The 25,892-nt window shown below is 48.4% G+C and overlaps 5 protein-coding genes, 1 long non-coding RNA gene and 1 pseudogene across 15 annotated transcripts; 5 read left to right on the plus strand and 2 right to left on the minus strand.

The window, feature by feature from the left end:
• The first annotated feature begins 1,700 nt into the window (after positions 1 to 1,700).
• LOC106865898 lies at positions 1,701 to 5,317 on the plus strand. Its single transcript, XR_001405488.2, has 2 exons — positions 1,701 to 4,658; positions 5,009 to 5,317. It is a non-coding gene; the product is annotated as an uncharacterized LOC106865898 (long non-coding RNA).
• An 880-nt stretch (positions 5,318 to 6,197) lies between these two features.
• On the plus strand, positions 6,198 to 7,668 carry LOC100840777 (probable carboxylesterase 18). Its single transcript, XM_010236490.3, has one exon. The coding sequence runs from the start codon at positions 6,472 to 6,474 to the stop codon at positions 7,516 to 7,518; it is 1,047 nt and encodes a 348-aa protein (XP_010234792.1). The 5' UTR covers positions 6,198 to 6,471; the 3' UTR covers positions 7,519 to 7,668.
• Positions 7,669 to 8,891: 1,223 nt separating this feature from the next.
• On the plus strand, positions 8,892 to 10,208 carry LOC100841081 (annotated as a pseudogene).
• A 1,094-nt stretch (positions 10,209 to 11,302) lies between these two features.
• LOC100841383 (probable carboxylesterase 18) lies at positions 11,303 to 17,682 on the plus strand. Of its 10 annotated transcripts, none has more exons than XR_002961995.1 (6): positions 11,303 to 11,466; positions 12,317 to 14,587; positions 14,661 to 14,729; positions 14,952 to 15,065; positions 15,143 to 15,273; positions 15,404 to 15,696. XR_002961995.1 is itself a non-coding variant. In XM_003559843.4 (5 exons), the coding sequence occupies exons 3-5, from the start codon at positions 15,182 to 15,184 to the stop codon at positions 17,436 to 17,438; spliced, it is 1,278 nt and encodes a 425-aa protein (XP_003559891.2). In that variant the 5' UTR covers positions 14,356 to 14,729; positions 14,952 to 15,065; positions 15,143 to 15,181; the 3' UTR covers positions 17,439 to 17,682. The 10 variants fall into 10 exon arrangements, 4 of the variants coding, with proteins under 4 accessions (XP_003559891.2, XP_024312892.1, XP_014753012.1 ...); XR_002961996.1 differs by having other exon boundaries at positions 14,664 to 14,729; XR_002961991.1 differs by having other exon boundaries at positions 12,317 to 14,729.
• On the minus strand, positions 15,540 to 18,973 carry LOC100842109 (probable carboxylesterase 18). Its single transcript, XM_003562525.4, has 2 exons — positions 17,744 to 18,973; positions 15,540 to 15,607 (listed from the first exon to the last, which is right to left on the minus strand). The coding sequence occupies exon 1, from the start codon at positions 18,816 to 18,818 to the stop codon at positions 17,808 to 17,810; it is 1,011 nt and encodes a 336-aa protein (XP_003562573.1). The 5' UTR covers positions 18,819 to 18,973; the 3' UTR covers positions 15,540 to 15,607; positions 17,744 to 17,807.
• A 347-nt stretch (positions 18,974 to 19,320) lies between these two features.
• LOC100842418 (gamma carbonic anhydrase 2, mitochondrial) lies at positions 19,321 to 23,217 on the plus strand. The gene is made up of 5 exons (XM_003562526.4): positions 19,321 to 19,614; positions 20,443 to 20,586; positions 21,646 to 21,771; positions 22,022 to 22,173; positions 22,675 to 23,217. The coding sequence occupies exons 1-5, from the start codon at positions 19,500 to 19,502 to the stop codon at positions 22,963 to 22,965; spliced, it is 828 nt and encodes a 275-aa protein (XP_003562574.1). The 5' UTR covers positions 19,321 to 19,499; the 3' UTR covers positions 22,966 to 23,217.
• Positions 23,218 to 23,451: 234 nt separating this feature from the next.
• On the minus strand, positions 23,452 to 24,636 carry LOC100841993 (probable glutathione S-transferase GSTU6). The gene has a single exon (XM_003559845.3). It carries the CDS (start codon positions 24,501 to 24,503, stop codon positions 23,700 to 23,702), a length of 804 nt encoding a protein of 267 aa, XP_003559893.2. The 5' UTR covers positions 24,504 to 24,636; the 3' UTR covers positions 23,452 to 23,699.
• Positions 24,637 to 25,892: the final 1,256 nt, after the last annotated feature.

The raw sequence follows: 25,892 nt of genomic DNA on the forward strand, positions 1-25,892 counted from the left end.
GCCACTCCATGCCATCAACTCTTCTTGTGATGTCTTCAAAACTCGACCATCACGTGTCGAATATCTCCAACACCGTACATCTCCGGTATAACAACGTACGACAAACCGGTGCCCTCCCGAATCATCGTAGCCTTCACTTTCATTGTCCCTTCGCACGAACGTCCCGCATGACGTTAATCCTCGACCTCAACTTCTCCCAAGCTTCCTCCCTTGATCCCGTCATCGACCACGTTCATCTAGCTCCGGCAACACCTGAAAGCGAACACACAAATAACCAGTACGAGCACAAGTCCACGACTTGACTCAGGGTAAGTTTCACACAACTCACGCCATGTTTTCACATAAGAAACTAATGGATCAACACACCACTAGCAAAGCACTAAGTCCAAACAATATACAAGTCATCATATAAGTATTCATATTATCCAAAGTATCCACATCAATGTTTCACCTAAAACACTTGCCAATGTTACACATCACATCTGATTTCACAATCAGCCATTAGGCCCCTGCACAAAAAGAATACATCCGATGCAGTGCATTTGAAATGAAAATCGACCTAGCAATTTCTTGAGGGTTCAGACTTACAATCGGAACAGTGAAACAAGCTATCATGGGCATAGAATTCATGATGCTTGACAAAGGAACTCGTCATTTGTATTCATATTGACTGAAATTACAAGGTTCTTCTACACTAAGTAATTAAAAAAAGAAGGGGGCCTTTTTTCCATGTAGAAATTCGGAGTTTCATGTTACGGGCAAGCACCAAGTAACAGAACTTTTGAAACTCTAGCAGCAACAGGGAAATTATAGGCTTCTCACGGTAAACATGCCTTCGCGACCGCCACGCCGACACTTCGCCAGGACCTCGCCCAGATCTGTCCCGCTCGAGGCAGATGCGGCCCAAAACAGCCACTGTCTCGCCTCAACTGGCCGTCGCCGCCTCGCCATCGCGGCTTCCGCGGCGTCACCTCACGCCACCGCTCGACCCCCAAGAGTGCTGACAGCCGAGCCCCGCCGCCGGACGGGCTTTGCCCGGGATGAGGTGGTCAGGCAGCTGGCGCTGGCGAGGGGGCGAGAGGTAGAGGAGGGCGAGTCAGGAAGAGAGGGACACGCAGAGCCAAAGGGTCAGGCCTGCACCGGGGAGTTGCCGAGTTGCTGGGAGGGTGTGGGAGCTGGGGCCTAGGGGCGCAGGAGGAGAAGGCGGACTGGCGGAGCTTTTTTCACGAAGGGGTATGGGACGCGGGGGGAGACGAAGGTTGTTTGACAGACGACGAAAGCTCATGGTGAAGAAAACGCTCCGTATTTTTTAGATAGGTATAGATAACTGACCACTAGATATAACAGGAGCGAGAGAGGCCTGTTCTTGGTAGGATCAGTCCGGATCATTTGGACTTTAGGAAAGACCAGGAATAATGCTTGTTTCAAACAAAAAATGCCGCGCTTGTTGAGAGAGAGACAGGCGGCGGTGATATTTAGGAGAGTAAAACTGGGCATCTTGAGAGGTCTCGCCGTCAGCAATTTCGGCCGTCAGATTGTAAGTACAGATCGTTTCTGACCGTGGATCCCCCGATCACTCCCGCCTGGGCCGCCTGTCCTACGGGCTGCTATTCCCGTAGAAAAATCCCCGTTTCGTGGTTGATTGGGCCAGTTTTGCGGCCCATACACCATGCACCCGTTACCTGCGCCCGCTGGAAAAAAAAATCAGTTCGCCCCTCGCGATCCCTCTCCAGGTCAGATGATCAGATCTCCTCCGATGGACGAGGCTTCGGGCGAACCCTAGGTGTGCAGCACCGGCGCCGTTCCCTTTGGCTCGCTACCCCGACGACCGTACACCGCAGGCCTCTCCACATCCCTTCTCTCTTCCCTCACGGCGCCTCGCTCGTGAAACCCTAGCAGCTTGCTTTCCTCCTCTACGCACAGCGACGGCCGTGGCACTCCCATGATGTTTCTGCTTCCCCCTCCCTGCACCCACAAGGCCACGACCCTCATGTCGTCTTCGTGAAGTCAGATCCGTTTGCCACCGGCAACAGAGGACAATGGGAGGAGGAGAAGAAAGGTGACGGCCAAGGCTATTTAGGAAGCAGATGGGGCTGCCTCACCTGTGGTACAGGGTGGAGTCGACCTCCAAAGCAACTGAGACCTTCACTACGGCACAGCGAAGCCACAACATTTCCTTCTGCCCGCATGGTCTCCAGGCGATGGACTGATCGTCCAGATTCAGGTTTGATTCTTCAGGTTGTCTTTTTTTACCGTATTTGGCCTCATCTTGGATAAGTTGGTCAGTCGACTGCGGAAAATCAGGTACAATGTTTTGTGTAAACCATGTAATTCGGTTCTTAGTCCACTGTTAAATTGGTGAATTGTGCTTGCTTTTAGTTCTTTTTTGAAGTGTTGCAGATTGTAGCTTGATTTAGATGACAGTATTTTAAATATTTCACTTTTATTTAGCAGCTTGCATATCAATTGCCTAAACAATCTGGATCAGAAATAGCTTGAGTGAAGACTTTCCATGTGTAATTAAAATTCAAATCCATATAATCTCGCTCCTTCGTGGGTTGCTGCCTCCAGCCTGTCCTCCACGCGCAGCGACTATTCTCAGTGTGCCCCGTCGTCTGGGATTGGCCATGGCAGGATGGCTTGCAAGGGGATGTCTCTGGGTGATGGCTTAGGAGTCCAGCATCCACATCCTAGTACACGGACGTTGCCACATCTGGCAACAATTAATACTATAAGTTATCTAAACATCGAGTTATCCATGTCTATATTTTCTTTTGTAGTTCAGGCTATGCCGCGCCAAAAGATGATGTGTGGATTCTCCGGTCTCTGGAAGTGTCCCTGCTCTTAATTGGTGTATTTAATCATACCATCTTTGTGTTACTGGATAAATTATGCAACGTGCCTAACATTTAGCTCACTTAAGCATCATTAAACGGTTAGTTCTATTTATCATTATGTCATGTTCAGTTCAACTCATATATTTAGATGAATTCGAACTTTGACTCTACATCAGTGTCAAATTTTATGGTTTACCTACTTTTCTTTTCATTGCTCATGAAAAACTGTTAAATTCACTGGCAAGTTTATGGAGGGATTTATGTTATTGGTAATAAATACACGACTATGCAGTTCACTGCTGAGTTAACATCAAATTCTCCTGGAACTTGTGTTCTCATGTAGCAGGAAAGATGCTCTTTTGAAAGTCTTTCTTAGTGTCAATGGATATTCTTCCATCTAATTGACTATTATTAAGTCCGCTCCGTGCTAATTCCTAAAAGTTTATAAACATATCTATTCTGAACGTTGGGTCCTTCATATACTCCTCCGTTTTTTACAGGTTCTAAGAACTCCAGTGTCATTTAATATGCTTAGGGAGTATTTACAATGGTTATGGAAAATCTGTACATAATGGCCTACAATGGTTATGTGAAATCTGTAGTCAATGACCTACCAGTTTTGCCAAAGGCACACTCGAAAATATGCAAAAGATCTAGGAACACCTAGATTTTGACATTGCTTTGTTCATCTGGTCCAAGCTCAATGCCAACAAATGGACATACCCGATAGAACTGATTTATGCTGGCATATCTAGATTTGATTGCATGGATGATTCATAGTTCATAGTCGGAAAATTCCTCTGTTTGTTCTGTTGGTCTCTGGCGCAATGAAATTATTTCTCAGATATGCTATCATGCTGGCCTGGTCAAGCATACAGAGAAAACAGATAATATATTTTATGTATAACAAAGCCAAAAAAGTTCTGAACGGTAGATAGACATAATTATAGTGAACATGTAGATGAGATAAATGATCCTTGATGGCTATTTTCTGTATCAATCGGGCCCTACACTAATGTATATCATTTTTGATGGATTCCCTAAAGTTCCAAACCTTTCTCACTGGTAATGGAATGCTATATGCACCTGAAGCGATTAGTTTTGGAGGGTTTTTCTCTTTTTTGGAAGCGTATGTCTACCAGATGGCCTACGACCATTTCAAAACATTAACTGACAATGTTTTTTTCTATGGTATTTTTTTCTAACATCCAAGGACTAATAAATATATACACTCTGTGTTACTTAGAAATAATATGCTATTTAGACCAACTGTCTAATACTCCCTCCGATCCATATTAATTGTCGAAATATTACATGTATTTGGATGCTTTTTAGGCATAGATACATCCATGTTTGGTCAAATTTGAGACAATTAATATGGATCGGAGGGAGTAGAAATTTATGTGTCTACGTATCTACTGAAAACACCATTTTTACGATAATCAGAACTTTTTATTTATTTTTTGCTTTTTGAGAATGCACAGCAAGATGCACCGTTTAGTTAGACTTTGTCTTCATAATGTTTACCGTGTTGAGCACAAGGGTATAAAGGAAATAATTCTTCAACATTCACAGTGTTGGTCTTTTGACGTCATAAATATTTATTTACTAGAGATGCAAGATAGAATTGTTTGTGTAGTGCTACAGCCTGGAGATAAATCTCCATATGCACTTGCACTATTAAGGTTTTATGTAATTATTCTTTGTGATTGTGGTCTTCAGTTCTGATTTCCTCTCTTTGTAACAATATACAACTTTCTTGCTGGATACAAGGATTGTCAATATCTGTTCTTGCTTTGGGAGACAACTCTAAGTCAAGAGGTATGTTTCCTTGATTACAACTGTTACTTGTACAATGATGTACTAACATGGTACCTCCTCTGGTTTTGTATAAAACTTCCATCTCCAAAAGCCTGAAACTCCAATCTACAAGGCCAATTACTCTCCACGTTGAATTAATTAGGTTCTCTTTTACAATGGTTAATACTGGCCCAACATTTAATTAGGTCCTCCTTTACAATGATTTTTTAGATAGGCTTGTATACTTGCTAAAAAGGCTACTTATTAATCTTTATTCATCTTATTTGATAAGGTAATCATTGTACGGTTCACCTACAATTATATGACACATACCTACTCAATAATAGATATTAATTTTACACTCCTTGCAGGTATTTCCATGGTGCTGAATCAGTTCTATCTCCAGGCATACATCCTATCTACGGAATCTACAAATATACCAGCTATCAACCTAAATTACGAAGGACATCATGCTATTAAACATCGTCCTTAGGTCCCTTTCAATTATGTGCATATGAATTTGTATAACTCTATACCTACACTATTACCAAAACTTAGTACTTTGACCAACATACAAACCTTTATTGAGAATTATTGAAATATCCTTAGTGTCCCATTTTAGATGAATGTATCTTTCGTAAAAAAAACAAATTGGATGGATCTATCTTCTTTTGTGAACATGGACGTGTCACGTGTCCGCTTTCATGTTTAAGTTCTAGCCTAGTAGACATAAGAAAGAAATTCCACTTCTTCCCTGATGCCGCACCACATCTCTTTGATGATCGACCAATATATGGAGTAATAATGCAGATTTAACTTTCTTGTTTCGTGAATTCAAATATTTACGGAAATAATTCCACTATTTGCCCTTGAAAATATATTTCTATCATTGTATTGATTGTTATATGGAATAATTTATATCATTGTGTTGATTGTTATATATTTTCCTTTGAGGGATTGTTGATTGTTATATGTTCACTTGGTGTGTGCCTTGGAGACTTTCATTCTTCGTGCTTCGGCGTAATTGTATCTCTCCTATCATTTTATTGTCGAAAATGACGGGTAACGCGCGCCATCGATCTAGTCTACCGAAAATCTCAAAAGGAATACGTCTTAAGCTAAACTCAACAGGTTGAACACGCCTTAAGCTAAACTCGTTGGCAGCAAAGGCCTTTTTTGAGAGAGAGGCAGCCAGGCCAAGCCTACGAGGCCCAGCTGCTGGCTCCCAGACAGGCCACGGGCCACGCGCAATGAGAGGCCCACACGAGTGTCTGTGTTGGACCGTTGGAGTGCTCCTCAGGTCAACTCACAATTGTAAGATGCATGAAAAGGAAAAAGATCCTCTCAAAAAAAAAAAGATGGGACACGTTTTCCTCCAAAAAAAAAAGATGGACACGTCACACATGCAGAGACAGACAGGGCACATCACGTTCCGTTCCGTCGTCGTCGCCGCTGATTGCCAACCCGTTCCGTTACCCGTCGTCCTCCTCCAGCGATCTTCTTACTCGGTTCCTGTTGCCCGCCGCCACCACGCTATCTTATCTAGATCTGCTGCCCGCGACAAGACGACGACGGTGGTTCAGACCGTCAGACGAGCAAGTACATCCATGATCGGTATAAGCCAACCTACCATCGTGACCACACCATTGTACGTTACTCCAAAAAAAACAAAAAATATGAGGAGAAGAGATGAGCTCCAAGATAAGGAGCGAGCGTTCGATCGAGCTAGCTAGCTAAAGCTAGTGCAGTACAGTAAAGACTGCAGAGGCGTATATATATAGCTTAGCCGCCATTATTAGCAGGCTTTGTTCAGCAAGCAGCAAAAGAGGGTACAATGGCGCGCGAGGAGCTCCGGGCGCGGGTGCGGGCGGCGCTGCCGTGGACGGTGCGGCTGCAGCTCCGCGCGCTCGAGGCTGCCGTCGACGCCACGCAGCGCCGCCGCGACGGCACCGTCAACCGCTTCCTCTTCAACCTCCTCGCCGACCGCCGCGTCGCGCCCACCACCACCTCCGGCAGCGTCCGCTCCCTCGACGTCACCGTCGACGCCTCCACGGGCGTCACGGCGCGCGTCTTCTTCAACTCCGGCGCTCCCACCGCGCCGTCCCCGCGGCCCGTCGTCGTCTACTTCCACGGCGGCGGATTCACGGTCTTCTCCGCCGCCACGGGGCCCTACGACTCGCTCTGCCGCTCCATCTGCCTCGGCTCCGGCGCCGTCGTCGTCTCCCTCAGCTACCGCCTCGCGCCCGAGCACCGCTTCCCCGCCGCCTACGACGACGGCGCCGCCGCCCTCCGCTTCCTCACCACATCCTCCGCTGCTTCCCAAATCCCCGTCCCAATCGACCTCTCCCGCTGCTTCCTCGCCGGCGACAGCGCCGGCGCCAACATCGCTCACCACGTCGCCCACCGCTTCACCTCCTCTTCTTCCTCTCCTCCCCCCAACATCCAAATCGCCGGAATCATCCTTCTATCCGCCTATTTCGGGGGCCAAGAGCGCACGGAATCGGAGCTAGCCCTGGAAGGCGTGGCGCCGATCGTGAACCTCCGCCGGTCGGACTTCTGGTGGAAGGCGTTCCTGCCGGCGGGGGCGGACCGGAACCACCCGGCGGCGCACGTGACGGGGGAGGCGGGGCCGGAGCCGGAGCTGGGGGAAGCGTTCCCGCCGGCGTTGGTGGTGGTCGGCGGGCTCGACCCGCTGCAGGACTGGGGCCGGCGCTACGCGGCCATGCTGCGGCGGATGGGGAAGAGCGTGAAGGTCGTGGAGTTCCCGGAGGCTGTTCACGCCTTCTACTTCTTTCCGGCGCTGCCGGAGTCCGCCAGGCTCGTGGAAGAGATCAAGGCGTTCGTGCAGCAGGACGCCGAGCCGAATTCCAATTCATCGTAGAGGAACTTCCTCTCCGCACGCGCATCTTAATTCCCATGGCATCTCTCAATTGTTTGTACAGTACGTACGTGTTAAGCCATGCCGTGGGTCAATAAAATCGCACTTTTATATACGGACGATGACTTCAATAATACTATTTCCATTTCATAATTCTCGTCAAAATATTACATGTATCTAGACACTTTTTAGGAATAGATACATTCAATTTTGAACAAATTTGAGACAAGAATCATGAAACGTATAATGCACGATTCAGGAATCTGTAATTGGATTTTATTTACACTTGGTACATTTCAAATTTGCGTACAAAATTATGTACGTTGTGCAAGGAGGAGCAATGCATAGCGTGGTGCTGCTAACTGTTCCGGATCACGTACGCATCGTTGTTGGACTGTTGGTATTCTCTAGCTAGTGGCCAGCGAGTCGCCCTCAGCACAGCGGAGATGGATACATAGCGGTAGAGAGATAGCGTGACGGTGAGACGGCGACCCCAGCTAGCGGCTACAGTACGGATCTGATAGTATTTCGGCAAGCAATTGGCGAAAAATGTTCTTTTTTCAATCTATCATTTTCTTTTCATAGTCTTGGATTTTGATCGGCTCGTTGGGGCCTGGACAACGATAAAGCAAACAACTGTTCCCTCATAGTCCCCTCAATTTATGATCAGTTTTGAGGATACCCTTCAACCAACCAGCATCGGAATAAACACAATCACATTCAATAGACACGATAATTTACATGGAAAACCTTCTCAACGTGAGGAGGAGTAAAAAGATCGATCGGCCCACTCCAACCTCCACCATTAGCAAAATGTATACAATTGAGTTTTCTCTATAAATTACAGAGAATTATAACAGCCTCCACAGTTAGAATGATCACACACTAGAAACGAGAGTTTCTTCGGTCCAAATGCATAAATCTATACGAGATGTTTTGTTGAACAGAGAGAGTATTACCCACTGGAGCAGGCGTACTTCACTTGCAGAGGCTCGATACAGGATGAGAGCCCAAATAGAACTTGCGATCGTCACATAATCTGAAGACATGCCAGCCACCTATTTTGAATAGGTGTGACTGTATCATAGACGACTGATTTTGGGGGCAAAGGGCTTAAATCATTGTTGGATTAATATTTGGATGCCATTTCACTCTTTTCTTTTCATCGTTTGTACCGAATCTTAAAGCACATATCATAACAATAATGACGAAGCCGTCCCAGCCGGCCAGCTCGTGAAAACCATGCCGGATCATGCAACTATATCAAGGGCTCGATCTACGTGAGGTTTACGGGGTGACAACGGAACATCGTCTGCTCGTAGCTAGCTCGCGCGCTTCCTCTCCACAGGATTGAAGCTGCATGTGTCGTTCGTACAATGTCGTCAATAGCAGCAGCCAAGGGCAGCGAGATGGAGGCCGCTGGCGGCGAGAAGACGACGAAGAGGAGCGCGTGGCTGCCGTGGACGGTGCGGGTCCACGTGATGGCCCTCGGCGCGGCCGGCGACTGGGCGCAGCGACCCGTCGGCACCGTGAACCGCTTCCTCTTCTTGATCACCGACCGCCGGGCCCGCGCCCCGACGCCGCGCACGGCGGCGTGCGCACCGCTGACGTCACCATCGACGCCGCCAAAAACCTCTGGGCGCGCGTCTTCACGCCCCCTCCCAGTACCCCGGTGCCGCTCCCCGTCGTGGTGTACTTCCACGGCGGCGGCCTTTTTTTTTTTGAGCAAGGTCGGGAGGAGAGGACCCTATCTAAATTTTATAAAAGGGGAACAAAACGTCCCAGGCAATACAATTTACAGGCCAACGGGCAGAGAAATTACAAGGGGTGGAGAATATGCAAAGTGAAGAAGAATAAAGGCAGAGAAATAGAAAACAAGCTAGCTAGGTCAATCTCCTGACCGCATTTGAGCAGCCAGCTTCTCTTTAGATTTCAAATAGTGGCACCAAAGTTTCAAAGTTTCTGAAGCTGTCGGCGGCCTCGGCCCCGCTGGACGCCATGTCCGCTTCGCCCGCGCGCTGGGCGCCGCCGTCGTCTCCGTCGACTACCGCCTCGCCCCCGAGCACCACTTCCCCGCCGCCTACGACGACGGCGAAGCCGCCCTCCGCTACCTCGCCGCCAACGACGGCATCTTCTCCGTCTCCGTCGACCTCTCCCGCTGCTTCCTCGCCGGGGACAGCGCGGGCGGCAACATCGCGCACCACGTGGCGCACCGCTGGACGTCCGATCCCCAAGCCCAACCCAGTCCCGATCCCGCACTGCGGCTCGCCGGGATCATCCTGCTGCAGCCCTACTTCGGCGGCGAGGAGCGGACCGAATCGGAGCTGTCCCTGGGAGGCGTGGCGCCCGTGGTGAACCTCCGCCGCTCCGACTGGTCGTGGTAGGCATTCTTCCCGGTGGCCGCCGACCGGAACCACCCGGCGGCGCACGTGACTGGGGAAGCAGGGCCGGAGCCGGAGCTGGGCGAGGGCTTCCTGCCGGCGATGGTGGCGGTCGGCGGGCTCGACCCGCTGCAGGACTGGCAGCGGCGGTACGCCGCCATGCTGCTGCGACGGAAGGGGAAGAAGGCGGTGCGGCTGGTGGAGTTCCCGGACGCCATCCACTGCTTCTACATGTTCCCGGAGCTCCCCGACGCCGGCAAGCTCGTGGAGGAGACCAAGGCTTTCATCCAAACCTGCACGGCTCATCACTAGTTCGTCTCCTGGAAATTGGCTTCCATGTGCTACCGCAGGTGTATTGTTGCCATGCCCGTGGGATATGTATGCGATGCGACCATCTTGACGTGGATTTCTCGAAAACAAAAATAATCGGTTGAGTTGAGCTATATCAAACAACTCATTTTCATGAAATTGTCTTTTGCCGCATGAAGCCAATTTAAATTACATTAAGGAGGTCACAAATTCTTACATTAACAATTAGCAATAGTATAAAAAAAATGAAATAGTACATGTATTGCGTATAAAATAATCGGCTGGGCCGGCCCGAGGTCCCACCCGTGCCGTCCCTGGGCTTCAACCTCAAGCCCTCGGGTCGACCCCGCACGGACCGTTTATCTATTATTTTAAAGATTAGTACATTTGGCCCATTAAACTTCTCAATTCTGGACAACCTAATTCATTTTACATTTGGTCCATCAACTCAACCATTTTTAGGGGTGGGCATAAAAAACCGAAACCGAAAACCGAATCCGAATTAATCGGAACCGAAACTGAATTAGCCCAAACCGAATTAACCGATAATAATTTCGGTTGCTAAGTGTGAATAACCGAATTAAAATTTAATTCGGTTATTAACCTTGGTTAACCGAATAAACCGAATTAATGATAAATTGTCTAAAACATACGTCGTTACGCACTTATATTTATTTTATTATATATTTTGTATGAAGTGTTTCTGAATTTTGGTGTACCTTCAAACTAGGCGACCTTCAGTTATGTCAATGTTTATTTGTTTGAGACTTAGAGCCATATATATGTTGGAAGTTCTGCTAAAATTTATGATTCGATGTTGTTTATTTCCCTGCCAGTTCATAAGTTCAGTTATATCGGTTTAAACCGAAATCGAACCGAAATTTACGATTAACCGAATTCTCGTTTAGCTGAAAAACCGAGCATATTTCGGTGGACATTTCTCGTTAACCGATTTTTTGAAAAACCGAAGAAACCGAACCGAATTCTCGGTTAAAACATTTTTTGGACAAATCTAACATTTTTTTTCTACCTTCGTCCTGAGGAACCTAGCTGGGCCCGTTGGCCACCTATTGTTTGGCCCATCCGGGTGCCGAGCGCCCCAGGCCCCCAGCCCCCCTCGCTCCGTCATTGCATCTTCCTCCTCGCGCGATTCTCAAAAAAAAGAAAAAAAATCTTCCTCCTCGCGCGAGCGCCGCCACCCCTCCCTCCCCATCCTGCTGCCGGGCGCCGCAGACCCCTGCCTCGTCTTCCTCCACCGTAGGTATCTATCTCCCCTTCCATTCTCTTGCTCCCGACCTCCCATCACCCCACGAGGCCACGAACCCTTTAGCTCCCCGTCATAATCTTCCCCAATTCGTAACTGAGGCAAAAATCAAGGTAGCGCCTCCGCCCGTGGTTCCGGTGATTCTGCTGGCGTCGCAAGAGGACAGAGAGAGCGTGGGGAAACTGGGGAGGAAGGAGAGAAGCACGAGCTGGAATGCTGGACCGGCTATGGTCTAGCCAATAAGCAGGGGCACTTTGGTCATTTTCTTTTGGTGTTTAGAGAGGGATTAAGTCAAATAAATGGAGTATAAAAATATAAAATAGTGAAATGGAGCATTTTTATCAAAGTCTGCAAGTCTTTCTTGACACAAATGAGCGATGCCTAGGAGGAACTGGTCATGAAATATATTTTGGCAACAAACTAGATATCAAAATTTAGTTAAGGTAGAGCAGGTTCGAACCCAGGGTAGGTCAAATCCTTCAAGTAAATGGGTCATTTGGGGCATTGCAATGAATTTAGTCCTATTGCGGCATTCTATCGAATAACCCAAAAATCGATCTCAATGGGCGGTCATCAATTTCGCCATTCTGGATTTCTTGTGCCTGTTACCTTTATTTAATATCACCAATACCAGTATGTTTCAATTCAAAGAGAAAAGTGGAGGGATTTAGCTGTATACTGACTCTTCCAGCAGGTAAGTTGTGTATGATATGGGAAATGAATGAGTTAAGTTGAACTCGTTTGTTCTTTTTCTTATTTTGTCAAGCATATGTTCTTAAATTGTAGAGATTGAAATGCGAATGCTATCCTTATTTGCTCATTCATTTTGGATTCTTAATTATTGCAGCCTTCATTGTGCAGAGGAACTCTGGAACTTTCCTTGTAAGTTGAGGTTTTGTAATCTTGAATGGAGTTTTCATCAAGTGAAGGCGATGAACTTGTTGAAGATTTCATGGATGTTGAGGATGATACAGGCACTGGCAATGTTGATCAAGGAACTGGTGTGGTGACTTCCCAGACTCTTTGTGTTGATCATTCTGTTGGAAATGAGTTACTGATGGCGGCTGATGGGTTGGGCAAAAATGGTGAACCACGCATCAGTATGGAATTTGAATCTGATGCAGCTGCACGTGCGTTCTACAATGCATATGCACTACGCCTTGGGTTTGGCATTCGTGTTGCTCGATCCCGTAGTGAGAGGAGAAAGGGTGTTGAGGTACTCGTCATGAAGCGTTTTGTGTGCATGAAAGAGGGACATCACAAGAAGAAAGCTGTTGAGTCTAGCAACAAAAAAAAGAGGAAGCGCCTCTCTATACGTGACGGCTGCCCAGCAATGATGGAGGTGGTGAGGAGGGGGCCAGAAAAGTGGGTCATCACGAAGTTGATGCTGGAGCACACTCATGTTGTTGTTAGCCCAGATAAGGTACTGGAGGTCCAGCTCAATCGTCTCTCTGGGAAGGAGCATGACAACCAATTGCTGGTGGTGCGGAGGAATGTGTTTGGAGACACAGATGCATATGGCCTCTTCAGCTACTTAATGAGAAAGCAGTCGGAGAACTCTGGTTTTTTCTACAACATACAAGTCGACAGTACAAACTGTTTGAGAAATGCAGTTTGGGTTGATGCAAAATCTAAGATGGCATATACATACTTCGGAGATGTTGTTTACTTCGACACTACTTATAGTGAAAATGAGAATATGTTGCCCTTTGCAGCTTTTACAGGCGCGAATCAACATGGTGATAGTGTTGTTTTTGGTTGCGCACTGATTTTGGATAGGACAGAATCTTCATATGCTTGGATTTTTGAGACATGGCTGACAGCAATGGAAAAACGATTGCCATTTTCTTTTACAACAGATGAAGGCAAAGCAATGACAGAGGCAGTTGCCAAAGTTTTTCCTCAATGCTTCCATCGTCTTTGTAGATGGAGAATTCTTTCCAGGTGCAAGAAGAAACTGTCTGATACCTATATGAGATTTCCTGGGCTCCATGGTGAGTTAAAAACATGCATCAACGAGTGTGATGCCATGCCTGTTTTTGACATGTTCTGGGATTCTATTCTCGACAAGTATGGCCTGAGGGAGAACACTTGGCTGCAGTATCTATTTGAATCAAGACATAAATGGGTTCCTGCATACCTGACAAGCTCCTTCTTTGCAGAGTTGTCGCTAGCACATAGAGCTGAAACCGTCAGTACGTTTTATAGGAATAACTTCACTACAAAAGCTCCCCTCCTTGCTTTGATCACTAGATTTGATCAACATGTGGACAGATCGTATACAAATGAAGCCCAGAAAGATCTTGCTTCGTTTCATCCTGAACAACTTCTGAAAACCAATTCAATCTTGGAAAAACAAGCGGGGATCATCTACACGAAGGCTGCATTTGAAATGTTCCAGATGGAGTTGATTGAAGCGCTACATCAGTATGCTGTTAAGGTTCAGGATGGCTCTTACACCAAGTACTATGTTGAAAGAGATGCTGATCCTCGTACCAGGCACACTGTTGTATACAATATCTCTGAGAACAAGGCTTGGTGTGACTGCTGCAGGTTTTTGTTCTCGGGGGTACCGTGCAGACATGTTCTGGCAGTTTTCATCTCGGCTGATGTCACCATGCTACCAGAGCCATGCATCACGAAGCGATGGACAAAAAAGGCGAAGACAGGGCCAGAGTCTGTTGGGCGTAGCCTCGAAGATGAAATCCGCCACGCAGATTCTGCGACTTCGAGATTCAATGATCTTGTTCGTGATGCGATGAAGTGCGCAGAGAAGGGAGCTGTATCAGCAGGTTCCTTCAGAGTCGCGAAGGAAGTCCTGCGCAAAGCCTTTGGGCAAATCGGGAAACTGACTAGAGCTGGTCCCCAGCAAGTTGACAACAGCAGATAACATCAGTGGTCATCTTGCAACTACTCCTTGGATGGATTATCTTGCTCTTGTTTCTGCAAGGAACCAAGTTCAGAACCCAGTTTTGTATGGGTGGTCAGTGCTGTACTGTTCAGAAAGTTTAGAGAGGAACACTTAAGATCAATAAAGGTTTTAAATTTCTAAATACCTCTGATTTCTTCATGTTTTATGCCTTGTCATTTTAGGGGGTGCTCATGAATCAGGAGGCAGGTTAGCATGTTGAAACTGTTTGTTGAATCCTATGTATGCTCATAATGCACTAACTATTTGATCTGGTACTTAGAAGTCCTACAGGAAGCAAGGTATAGAAACACCTCGTTATCTGATTCTGAAAAGGACTGCGAATTATGAGGTATTGATTCGTTTTTATTAAGAACCCAGTTCATTGTAGATTTGAGTTAGCAATATTGTCATGGCGTCATAATCTATTCTTCGTATTTCATAACAATTAAAATATTGACCAGTTTCCCAATTATTTTACAAGACTTATGTTGATTATCAATCTTGCCAGTGTGATACTAAGATTATAATATTCTGTCAAACAGCTAAATTTGTAAATCTTACCTCTTCACAGATTTTGGTTATGAGCATAAAAAGTTCTGCAGGTCAGGAGATATCCACCATTTTCAGTTGTCGAAGCAAAAGGAGAAAAACTAACAGGATCATCAGGTTTTAATAATGTTACTGGGTGAGTTGTTTTACCTAATGCTAATCATTTAGCAGTTAACACCATGTTTCTAATGCCAAAAGTGCTTATACCTGTAGGTATATATTTGGCAAGAATGCTTCATCTGAAAGATTCCAATGACTACACCTTTCTTCACTCAGGCTTCTGATGACAAGCTCTCAGATGTATCCATCCAGATAGCCCTGCCAATGAACAAAGACTTGAACAGGTAACTTGTGAACAATACGTGTCTTCTATTATAAAGAAAACGGAAAGCTGCTCATAGATAAATGAAATAGTATATTCTGCAATTTATACTGTGATTTGACTTCTATCGCTAAACAGTCTTGTTCAATCAGTTTGCCAGCTCCAAATACAGAAGCAGTTACCTTGCGAAAGGTAGAAGGAGGCGTTGCTGCCGTGAAAAAATTCAGGAAGGAGCTCTACTTGGGTTTTAATCCTGTACCGGGCCTCCACGAGAAAAGTTTTTTTTTCTTTCGGCCGGTTGCGAACTTGCGATAGCAGTGGCCCGTGGGCTATCTGTGTGATGCGACCATCTTGACCTGGATTTCTCCAAAACAAAAATAATCGACTGAGTTGAGCTAGATCAAACAACTCATTCCTCTCAAAAAAAAAGTTGAGCTAGATCAAACAACTCATCTTCATGAAATTGTCTCTCAAAAAAAAAACTCATCTTCATAAAATTGTCTTTTGCCGCAAAAAGCGAGATTAAAACATAAAGGATGCTTTCTCAACAAAAAAACAAACATAAACGAGGCTCACAGATTTAGGTAGGGTTTCTCCATCGCCTTCGTTTGGCCGGGCACTACATGTTTACTGTGTTTGGCCGATCGAACCACCGGGAGGCTAACAATTAAAGCGACAAGTTTTGTCTGAAAAAAAGTAATGCTACAAACTTCTAGAAGACGGATCGATTTGGTTGAGCGGTCACCCTTTTCTTTGGCGAGTCATTAAAATGGTGCTATTGACCTTTCAAAAAAAAAATGGTGCTATTGATAGCCAGCGGCCCATCTTGATCTGATCTGCCTCGATCCCAAACCTCTTTAAAAAGTATCCCGAATTACTGTAATTTATTATTTATTTCAATCTTTCCGTGCAAGTGTGCAGCCTGCTCCTGTCATACCCATGCTGTGTGCTGCTATATTATACGAAGTACGTACTAATCTTGAACAAGAAATCCTTGACCAATCGCCATAGCCTGCTAAAGTAAACCTTTTGCTCCTGCCATATAGGAGTATCACTCGGCAGGGCAGGACGAACTCAGAGTTCACGCAGTGTAGCTCGATCCGAATGGAGGCGTCCAAGACGAAGGAGAGCCAAGGAGCGGCGGCCGACGACGAGATCCAGCCACGGCCGGCAGCAGCATCCCCGCCGGCGCTGCCATGGACGGTGCGTCTCCAGGTGCTGGCGCTCGTCACGGCCACCGACCTCTCGCAGCGCCGCGACGGCACGGTCAACCGCTTCCTCTTCTCCCTCGGCGACCGGCAGACCCCCGCGCGGGCGCGCCCCGACGCGCTCGGCGTCCGCTCCGCCGACGTCACTGTCGACGCCTCCCGCAACCTCTGGGCGCGCGTCTACAGCCGCAGCAGCAGCGGCAGCTCCGCGGTGCCGGTCCCCGTGGTCGTCTACTTCCACGGCGGCGGGTTCGCGTTCCTGTCGGCCGCCTCCACGCCGCTCGACGGAATGTGCCGCCGCCTCTGCCGCGAGCTGGGCGCCGTCGTGGTGTCCGTCAACTACCGCCTCGCCCCCGAGCACAAATTCCCCGCCGCCTACGACGACGGCGAGGCCGTCTTCCGCCACCTCGCCGCTAACAACGACATCTTCCCCGTCCCCGTCGACCTCTCCCGCTGCTTCCTGGCCGGCGACAGCGCGGGCGGCAACATCGCGCACCACGTGGCGCACCGCTGGACCTCCGATGCGGAACCCGACCCCGTCGTCTTCCGGCTCGCCGGGATCATCCTGCTGCAGCCCTACTTCGGCGGCGAGGAGCGCACAGCCGCGGAGCTCTCCCTGGAAGGCGTGGCGCCCGTGGTGAACATGCGCCGCTCCGACTGGTCGTGGAAGGCGTTCCTGCCGGTGGGGGCTGACCGGAACCACCCGGCGGCGCACGTGACGGGGGAAGCGGCGCCGGAGCCCGAGCTGGGCGAGAACTTCCCGCCGGCCATGGTGGCGGTGGGCGGGCTAGACCCTCTGCAGGACTGGCAGCGGCGGTATGCCGCCATGCTGCGGCGGAAGGGGAAGGCCGTGCGGGTGGTGGAGTTCCCGGAGGCCATCCACGCCTTCTACTGCTTCCCCGAGCTCCCCGACTCCGGCAAGCTCGTCGAGGACGTCAAGGCGTTCATCGACCGCAACGGCGGCACGCGCGTGCTCTGATGATCAGTAGCCTCCCGCTTGAGTCGAGCTTCAGTGCTAGCTAGAAGAAGTCTAGAAGAACTCGTGAGCGATTTGCGTGTGTGCAAGCAAAAATTAAGATTCTGGTCCTGAAAAGAAAATGCGTTATGGATTGATGCTGTCAGCTTGGTCCTGAAAAGAAAATTGACAGCGCTAATCTCTGTTGTCAACTTGGACATTTTTTCCGCTCTAAAACTCTAAAAAGAGGGTCTCGATTTCATCGGCTCCCTCTGTGTTTGCTGTGCAAATGCAGGTTTTATTCAACGGCCTGAAAAGTTTCAACTAACCTGTATCGCATAAAACAGTAAAAGCTGTTAAACACCAACGGATTGCTTGAATTGTTTCCCAATCCTACAGCTTCGCGGCCCGGTGCTCCTGGACGAACACCTTGAGGTCCTCGAGAAACTTGCCGGAGTCGGCGATCTCCGGGAACACATGGAAACCATGAATAGCGTCAGGGTACTCCATAACCTTCACGGGCTTCCCCATCCCACGCAGCTTCTCCACGTACCGAGCCTGCCAGCCCTTGAGGAGGTCGAACCCGCCGACGGCCACCATGGCCGGCGGGAACGCCTCCGCGAGCTCGCCGACGCCGCAGGCTGCGGCCGCGTGGTCCCGGGTGGCTCCCTCGGGGAGAAAGTCTCTCCAGTACGCGTCCGTGATCGCCATCGACAGCGACGGGATCGCCTTGTCGAGCTCGAGCTCCGCTTCGGTTCTCTCCTCGCCCCCGAAGAAGGGCTGGATCAGGACGACCCCCGCGAGATTGAGGGACGAGGCCGAGGAGGAAGAAGATGACCAGCGGTGCGCCACGTGGTGCGCGATGTTGCCCCCCGCGCTGTCCCCGGCCAGGAAGCATCGGGAGAGGTCGAGGGGGACGGGGATTTGGGCGGCGGATGTGGCGAGGAAGCGGAGGACGGCGAGGCCGTCGTCGTAGGGGGCCGGGAAGCGGTGGGCGGGGGCGAGGCGGTAGGCGACGGAGACGACGGCGGCGCCGAGCGCGCGGCAGAGGCGGCGGCAGAAGGCGTCGTAGGGACGGGACGCCGGGGAGAAGAGCGCGAAGCCGCCGCCGTGGAAGTAGACGACGACGGAGAGCGGCGGCGCGTCCTCGGCGGAAGGCGGCGGGGGGGAGGGGGAGAAGACGCGGGCCCAGACGCCCGTGGCCGCGTCGACAACGACGTCGGCGGAGCGCACGCCCGAGGCGTCCGGGCGGGAAGGGTTGGCGGCGGAGCGGTGGTCGCCGAGGGAGAAGAGGAGGCGCCGGACGCTGCCGTCGCGGCGGTGCGCGAGCGAGAGTGCTGCGAGCTGCGCGCGCACTGTCCATGGCAGGGCTGGCCGCCGGCGCGCTTCTTCAGGGCCGGCCATTTGTTCTAGTGTCGTTTGGAGTTTGGACTGGACTGATTAAGCGCGGAGGAGACCACTAGGTTCAATTTTCATCTGCGTGTGCTTATCAGCTTAATAGCTTAACTCTTTCTAATCTTCGATGCAATCGAGGGGCAATACTGTAATGCCAACTTGACAAGACCGCTTCTGACAGTGTAAGACAAAAGGCTTAAGACGTTTTAGGGTCGCTAAAATAGAGCTTTTTTTTTCTTTTAGTGGCGCTAAAATAGAGTTTTTTTTAGGGAAGCTAAAATAGAGCTAGGACAGCAGAGCAGCACTCACTGGCTGCAGGAAGCCAAGGAGCACGGCGAGCGGCATCTGTTATATGGGCTTTTCACTGCTAAGAAATATCCTCCCTACTGGGCCACTGGGCCAGCTATTGACAGGCCAAGAAATGGATCATCCATGGACGATGGGTCAACTGAAACGGCCCACGTAACTTGGGCCCAACCCAGAGCTATTGGGACGACCCCCCTTTCTCTCTCTCTCCTGCAGTCCCACTCCTCGGCCGCCCGCAGCCATTGCCTTCTGGCTCATCTCGCCCCTCCCTTCCCCGTCTCCGCCCGACGCCATTAAACCTCGCTTCGCCTTCCGCGCGCGCGGCTGCCGGCGGCGAGCGCCTACCGGAGGAGACGCAGCAGCAGCCGCAGGAGGAGGATAGTCATGGGGACCCTCGGGCGCGCGATCTACACGGTGGGCAAGTGGATCCGCGGCACCGGGCAGGCCATGGACCGCCTCGGATCCGCCGTCCAGGGCGGCCTCCGCGCCGAGGAGCACGGTAACCATCCATCTTTGTCTCTATCGTTCCACTCCCCCTCCCAGACTGACACCGTGTGCTGAGCTCAATCGTTTTCTGACGAAAGATCGGCCCTTTAGTCGTCTCCATTTCGTGCCGTTGTAGTCTTGGTTTCATTGGCCGCCTGGTGGTCAATGCTTCGGGGAGCTCCGTCGGTACCGGATCAGGTTGTCGATTAAGCGGCATACGAATTCGTCGATAGGCTAATAACTTGTTTTTTAGAAATATGGTTAATAACTTGTGGAATTGTATTACGGGAGAGAATGAAACTTGAATTGCATCGAATACTGATAGTGCGATTCGAGAGTTGGAATGGGCCTAACAATTTTCAGTCTCTGATGTTTTGTTCAAGGTATCATACTGTCTGTGTTCGCCTGCAGTATTGCCAGTCATCTGTGAAATGTTGCCCTAATTGCGATCAGTGATTCTCATTTTTCAAAGCATCTGCAAGCTAAGCATAATAAAGCATTGTTACAGTCTCCATACTGCCTTTTGTAGCAACCGTTGTATTCGCACATGTTTTCAACTATTCAAAGTGGCAATCATCTAAGTTATTATTAGCATCATGAACAATACCATTTCCTATTTGAGTTAGATGCAGTGCTATGGTTGGTGATGATTAACTGACAACCTGCCTCATCTGGTAAATAACTAGGGATTTGAATGAATTGGGCATGATGATGGGGAGTGTGTTTCCATTCTGTTATTTGGGGGCTCTTGTGTACTTAGTTGGTAGTAAGACTTTGGTAAGATCCAATAAATTCATTCTGAGTCCTGACTGGCGGTTACCCTTTTGTATGCTTTTGTCAGTGTCAAGGCATCGTACAATCATGGGCATATTTGAGAAAGAGCCAAGAATCAACAAAGATGTTTTTGTTGCTCCCAGTGCAGCCGTCATTGGTGATGTGGAGATTGGACATGGATCCTCAATCTGGTATGGTTCCATTTTGAGAGGTAAACTCTTGGACTGGGTTAACCATGGTTGTTATCTTGTTGATTATACACTTTTTCCTGTTCGCATCAATGGTTTTTGAACCAGTAGGTGCTCGTTGTACAATCAATGTGTTTTCCAAACATCTTATTGCCTAAATGGACTTTATTTTCACAGTGCTATGCTTATAGTCATAGGATGCACATTCTTATTGAACAATACTACTCCCTCCGTCCAACAAAGTATGTCTCAACTTTGACTAAATTTGAATGCATCTATACACTAAGTCATGTCTAGATACATTTAAATTTTGACAAACTTGAGACATCTTTTGTTGGACGGAGGGAGTATGCATATTTGGGTATATATTTTGGCTCCAGTCCACGATTCATGTAGTCTCATATTTGTCAAGTAAATTTCATCCTGGAGCAGGCAAACTAGCACAAAACTTGCAACGGTTATGAACCCAGAGCTTCCTGTAGATGATCATATTGTCCTCGGTCTCACTACCTCCAAGGTACCAATGAGAATGAGCAGCAATAGATACACTGACTATTATGATAAATTATGCATCTACAGTAGTGGCAACCTTGTATGCAAGTGGGTTCAGTAAGGGCAGTACCACAACCCCTAAGCTAAGTTATAGTAAAACAGCTCCAAACCATATTTGGCCGGTGAACTGTTGGTTATGCTAAATATAGAAGTATATCTAATTACACCAAATAGCCTCAGAAACCTTTTTTTTCCGTTCATTGTGGCATCCATATGCCAAATATGGATGTGTAATCATACATCCTTTTTTTCTTCTGATGATGACATCAGTAACTTTTCGGAGAATTGGTTTAGTGGCGTCTTAATACGTCTAGTTCTAAATTATTATGAGACAACGATGCTACATCATTACCAAGAAACCAACAGTACCTCCCAACTGAGCCATCCTAGTGAAGCTTAAGACGGAAAAAGGATCTTGTATCATGTTATGGAACCTGAAAAACCATTAGCTGTTGTGCTTCCTTATTAGCTAAACTGCAGAGATTCCCAATGCTGACAGTATAACCATTTTGTTTTCTTTTTGTCTTCAGGTGATGTCAACACCATTCAGATTGGATCAGGGTCAAATATACAAGACAACTCCCTTGTACATGTTTCAAAATCTAACATCAGCGGGAAGGTCCTCCCGACCATAATTGGAAACAAAGTCACAGTAGGTCAGTAGAGAACTTTGTAGCTTATTCTAGATTGATATTGATAAAACACTCCAATATGTTTCTAATATTTTGGTTTAGCTTATTTTGAATACAATCACTGCATGATATCATGTAACCAAAAAAGGATAATAAAAGAAATGCTCTATGTCTCATCCTTCTGATTGATTTGTGCATCTAAAATGCTGACCTTCGTTGTGTCTGTATGACTGCTTGTATTATACTTCTTCCTAAAATAATAAACTTCTGCCAGGTCATAGTGCTGTCTTACATGCATGCACCATCGAGGATGAAGCTTTTGTTGGTATGGGTGCCACTTTGCTTGATGGAGTGGTTGTCGAAAAGCACAGCATGGTTGGTGCAGGATCTCTTGTGAAGCAGAACACGAGGATTCCTTCTGGGGAGGTTATTTTCCTGTTCTCTTAATAAGCCAGTTTTCCACTATATAGATGGGTTCTATGCATTTAACTATCATCATTATGCTATTTAATGACATCGGTCAATGTCGTACACTATACTATGTGATGGCACTCTCCACTGACATGTTGTCAAGATTGGCATGCTCTTGGTCCAAAGAATTCTGTGCAGAGTTTAAAAAATTCATCAAATACTTCTGGGTTAGGCTTGGAGTCATTATAATTACAGTTTGGATGCTTACAATACAATTAATAAATATGCCTGGTGCTTACTGCTTAGGAGCTTTATTGCTGGAGAACAATTCAACCAAATGTATATAGGTGTCCACATTAGTTTTCTAAGTTATGCTTGGAAGCTGGAAGCTCATATTCTGGATTTAGTAATTAATTGAACTGGCTGTTTGGCAGCTGCAAGACACAACTATGTTAAGAAATAATACCTTGGGTGACTACTGACTACTGAATCATACGATTTTGCTTACATAATTAGGTCTGGGTTGGTAATCCTGCCAAGTTCCTAAGGAAGCTTACAGAGGAGGAGATCGCATTCATTGCCCAATCAGCGACCAACTACTTCAACTTAGCTCAAGTTCACGCAGCCGAGAACGCCAAGAGCTTCGACGAGATTGAGCTCGAGAAGATGCTGAGGAAGAAGTTCGCTCACAAAGACGAGGAGTACGACTCGATGCTCGGGGTGGTTCGCGAGATCCCACCAGAGCTCATCCTTCCCGACAACATCCTCCCAGACAAAGCACCGAAGGCGGCCGTTGCCGCTCACTGAATGCATTTCCCTTTCTCTTATCAAGCCCCTCTTCTTGGGATGCTTGGTGCTGTTACATGGTGACTTGGAACTTTTGACGTCTGTTTTTGGTCTTGTTCTCTGTTTTCCCCAGCCCAATAAGATTGGGTCGAGCGTTGTTGTAGGATCGACCATATACAGTACCTCTCTTTTCATTGCAATGAAGAGAAGCCCGAGATCATTTTTACACTGTTTGTATGGAGTTCACATTGTTAAAGCAGAAATTGTTCTATAGTGCCGTGTAGTGCCTTCTGATTGTGGTTTTGTTTCTCTTTGGAATAAGAGCGATTCTGCCTCTTCTAGTTTCGTTTCCTTTTCCTTTCAGAAGTTCCTTTTTGATTGTCTACCGATCGGCATCTCTCGTGGTCATGAAAGATTTTGAGAATTTTAGACAACATTGATATAACACCCATCTAGCTTACAAGAAAATTTCAATTTCAAATTTGATCCGTATGCCAAGGCGAAAAAGACAGACAACCATTCTCTCGATGGTATCAAATTCAATTTTCTCGGATTTTCGCTGTAGTATTTACGGAAGGATGTGTCTCTCGTACTTACTTTTCTGTTTAACTACTGTGTACCGAATTTGGATTTGAAATTTTGTCCAGTTGTCGTTAATCTTGTCTAAATTTACCATAAATAAACATGGTTATAAAAGATGCTAATTACTGTATTATACAGTACATTGGCGCCCTAGCGTGCACACTACTGTTTGTTCAAACCGAGGCCAGATAATTGATCTGCTTCTCACGCTCTCTTGGCGGCGGCGGCGGCGGCCCGAAGCCCCGAAGCTTCTTCGCGTGCTCCACGGCCATCTCCACGAGCTCCTCCGACATCACCACCCCTTCCGCCGCCGCAGCCTTCCCAACCCGCTCCGCCCACGCCGCCAGCATCGGTGTCCTCGCCTCATCAATCAACTTCACACCAAACATCCTCCGCAGCGCCTCGAACCAGAACAGGTTGCTCCCCAGCACGAAATCGAGGTACCCCATGGCGTCCCCGCCGAAGAACTCGCCGGCGCTGGAAACGAAGACCTCCTCGAGCCGCGACACCATCTCGCCCGCCTCGCGGGCCCTCTCGTCCCGCTCATCCTCCTCCGCCGCCATCATGACCCGGCCCCAGGCCGGGAACAGCTCGCCGTCGACGTACGCGGCCCAGAACCGCGCGGCGGCTCGCTCCAGCGGGCCCCCGGCGGGGAGGATGGCTGGGCCGGCGGTGGGCCAGGCCTCGTCGATGTAGTGGAGGATGACGAGCGACTCGCAGACGGGCTTGCTGCCGCCATGGATGAGCACGGGGACCTTCCGGTGGACCGGGTTGGATCTGAGGAGGAGGTCGCTCTTGGCGGCGAGGTCCTGCTCGAGGTACTCGTAGCGGACGCCCTTGGCGGCCAGCGCCATGCGCACGCGGGCCACGAACGGGCTCAGCCGCAGGCCCAGCAGCTTCACGTCCCCTCCTTCTCCTTCGCTGCCCGCCGTCGCCATTGTTTGCTCTGGTCGATGATCGATCGAGTAGCTTCGCATTTTCTGTGCGTGTGGTTATGTAGCAGCGGCAGCTGGTCAGCATTTTCTCTATGGAATTGTCAGATGAGAATGACTTGTGTTTGACACTTTTGTCTTCCAGATGTTTCTCGCAACGAGGTAAATGCACCGCTCTAGTATATTAGTTTGACGCGTATGTGCAAACAATTTTAGACGAAGGAGACTTGGCCCCCGATTAAGGAAATCGGACTGCAGAGTTCAGTTCAAAGTTCAGAAAAAGCAGGAATAACGCGTACACAGGCAAATTAGTCAGTGTATTTGCAAAGTGTTAAATTGGAGCGTTACAACTTGGTAAGTATGATATCGCAACGTCAAAAATACGAATTCTCGGCGCCGACGTGTCATGCCAACGTGTACTGAGCGGGCTCGGCCAGGGCATTTTGGCACGAAAATATTCGTGAGGGGCTAAATTGCAAAGATTGCATCTTTCTCGTTCTTCCTTGGCCGAACTCCCAAATCCCCAAGTCCCCTCGACGAGTCGGACATGGAGGTGATGTCGGTGCCAGGGTGCTTGTGCTTCCGGGACCCGGAAGCTTGATCACGGGCAAGTCACCGGCGGCGGGCAGGAAGAAGAAGCTGACTGCAGGTGCAGGACCCCTTCGATCTCCTCACGGCGGGCAGGAAGAAGAAGCTGGCGCAACTCAGCTCAGCGAAGCACATGCTTGGACAAGCTTCATCCATGGCCACGGGATACTTCTTAACTCCAAAAATCCACGTGAGATGTGGTGAATGAGGTCGATGACGAGAGAAGAATGGGGTTTTTCTTGCAAAATTTTCTGACCGGACAAACCAATTTCGTCCCACGTCGGCATCCGTAAGTACGGATTCATATTTTTAACCTCAGGTGTTGAACACTGCCGAGTTGTAACCCCTGAACTCAGCGGTTTGCAAGTACGTGAACTAACTACTTTGCACATGCTCGCCAAGTTAATATAACTTGGGAAAGAGAATTGACATTGTTTCAAAGCGGCGATTCTACCGGCACCGTTAGAAATGTTTTTTCGACATTGTTTTGCATGTTTCGCAATTGGTGGCAATAAAATTCTCACGCCGAAACCCACGAAACAAACAATGGAAGTAATCATCCTAAACTGCCGCTCATAATTCCCATTCTCACACCAATCACCAAATATCAACCCCCAATCCCCCTCTCTGCGTTTGCGAAACACGCTGTGAAGTCCGATGCTCAAAGGAAGTTCAGTAACATCTGAAATAGATTTGGTGGGCCATAGGCCGTTGGTCGCGAGCCCATCAGGCAACAGGCCGTATGGCCCACCAAATCAAGTCAAAAGGCACGCCCGCTTTCCTGCAAGTCACCGACTCCTCCCGTCTCCTCTACCAGATCTCTCGGGTCCTGACTCTTCATCCAGG

This window comes from Brachypodium distachyon, chromosome 1 (assembly GCF_000005505.3).
Source record: "Brachypodium distachyon strain Bd21 chromosome 1, Brachypodium_distachyon_v3.0, whole genome shotgun sequence".
NCBI lineage: Eukaryota > Viridiplantae > Streptophyta > Magnoliopsida > Poales > Poaceae > Brachypodium > Brachypodium distachyon.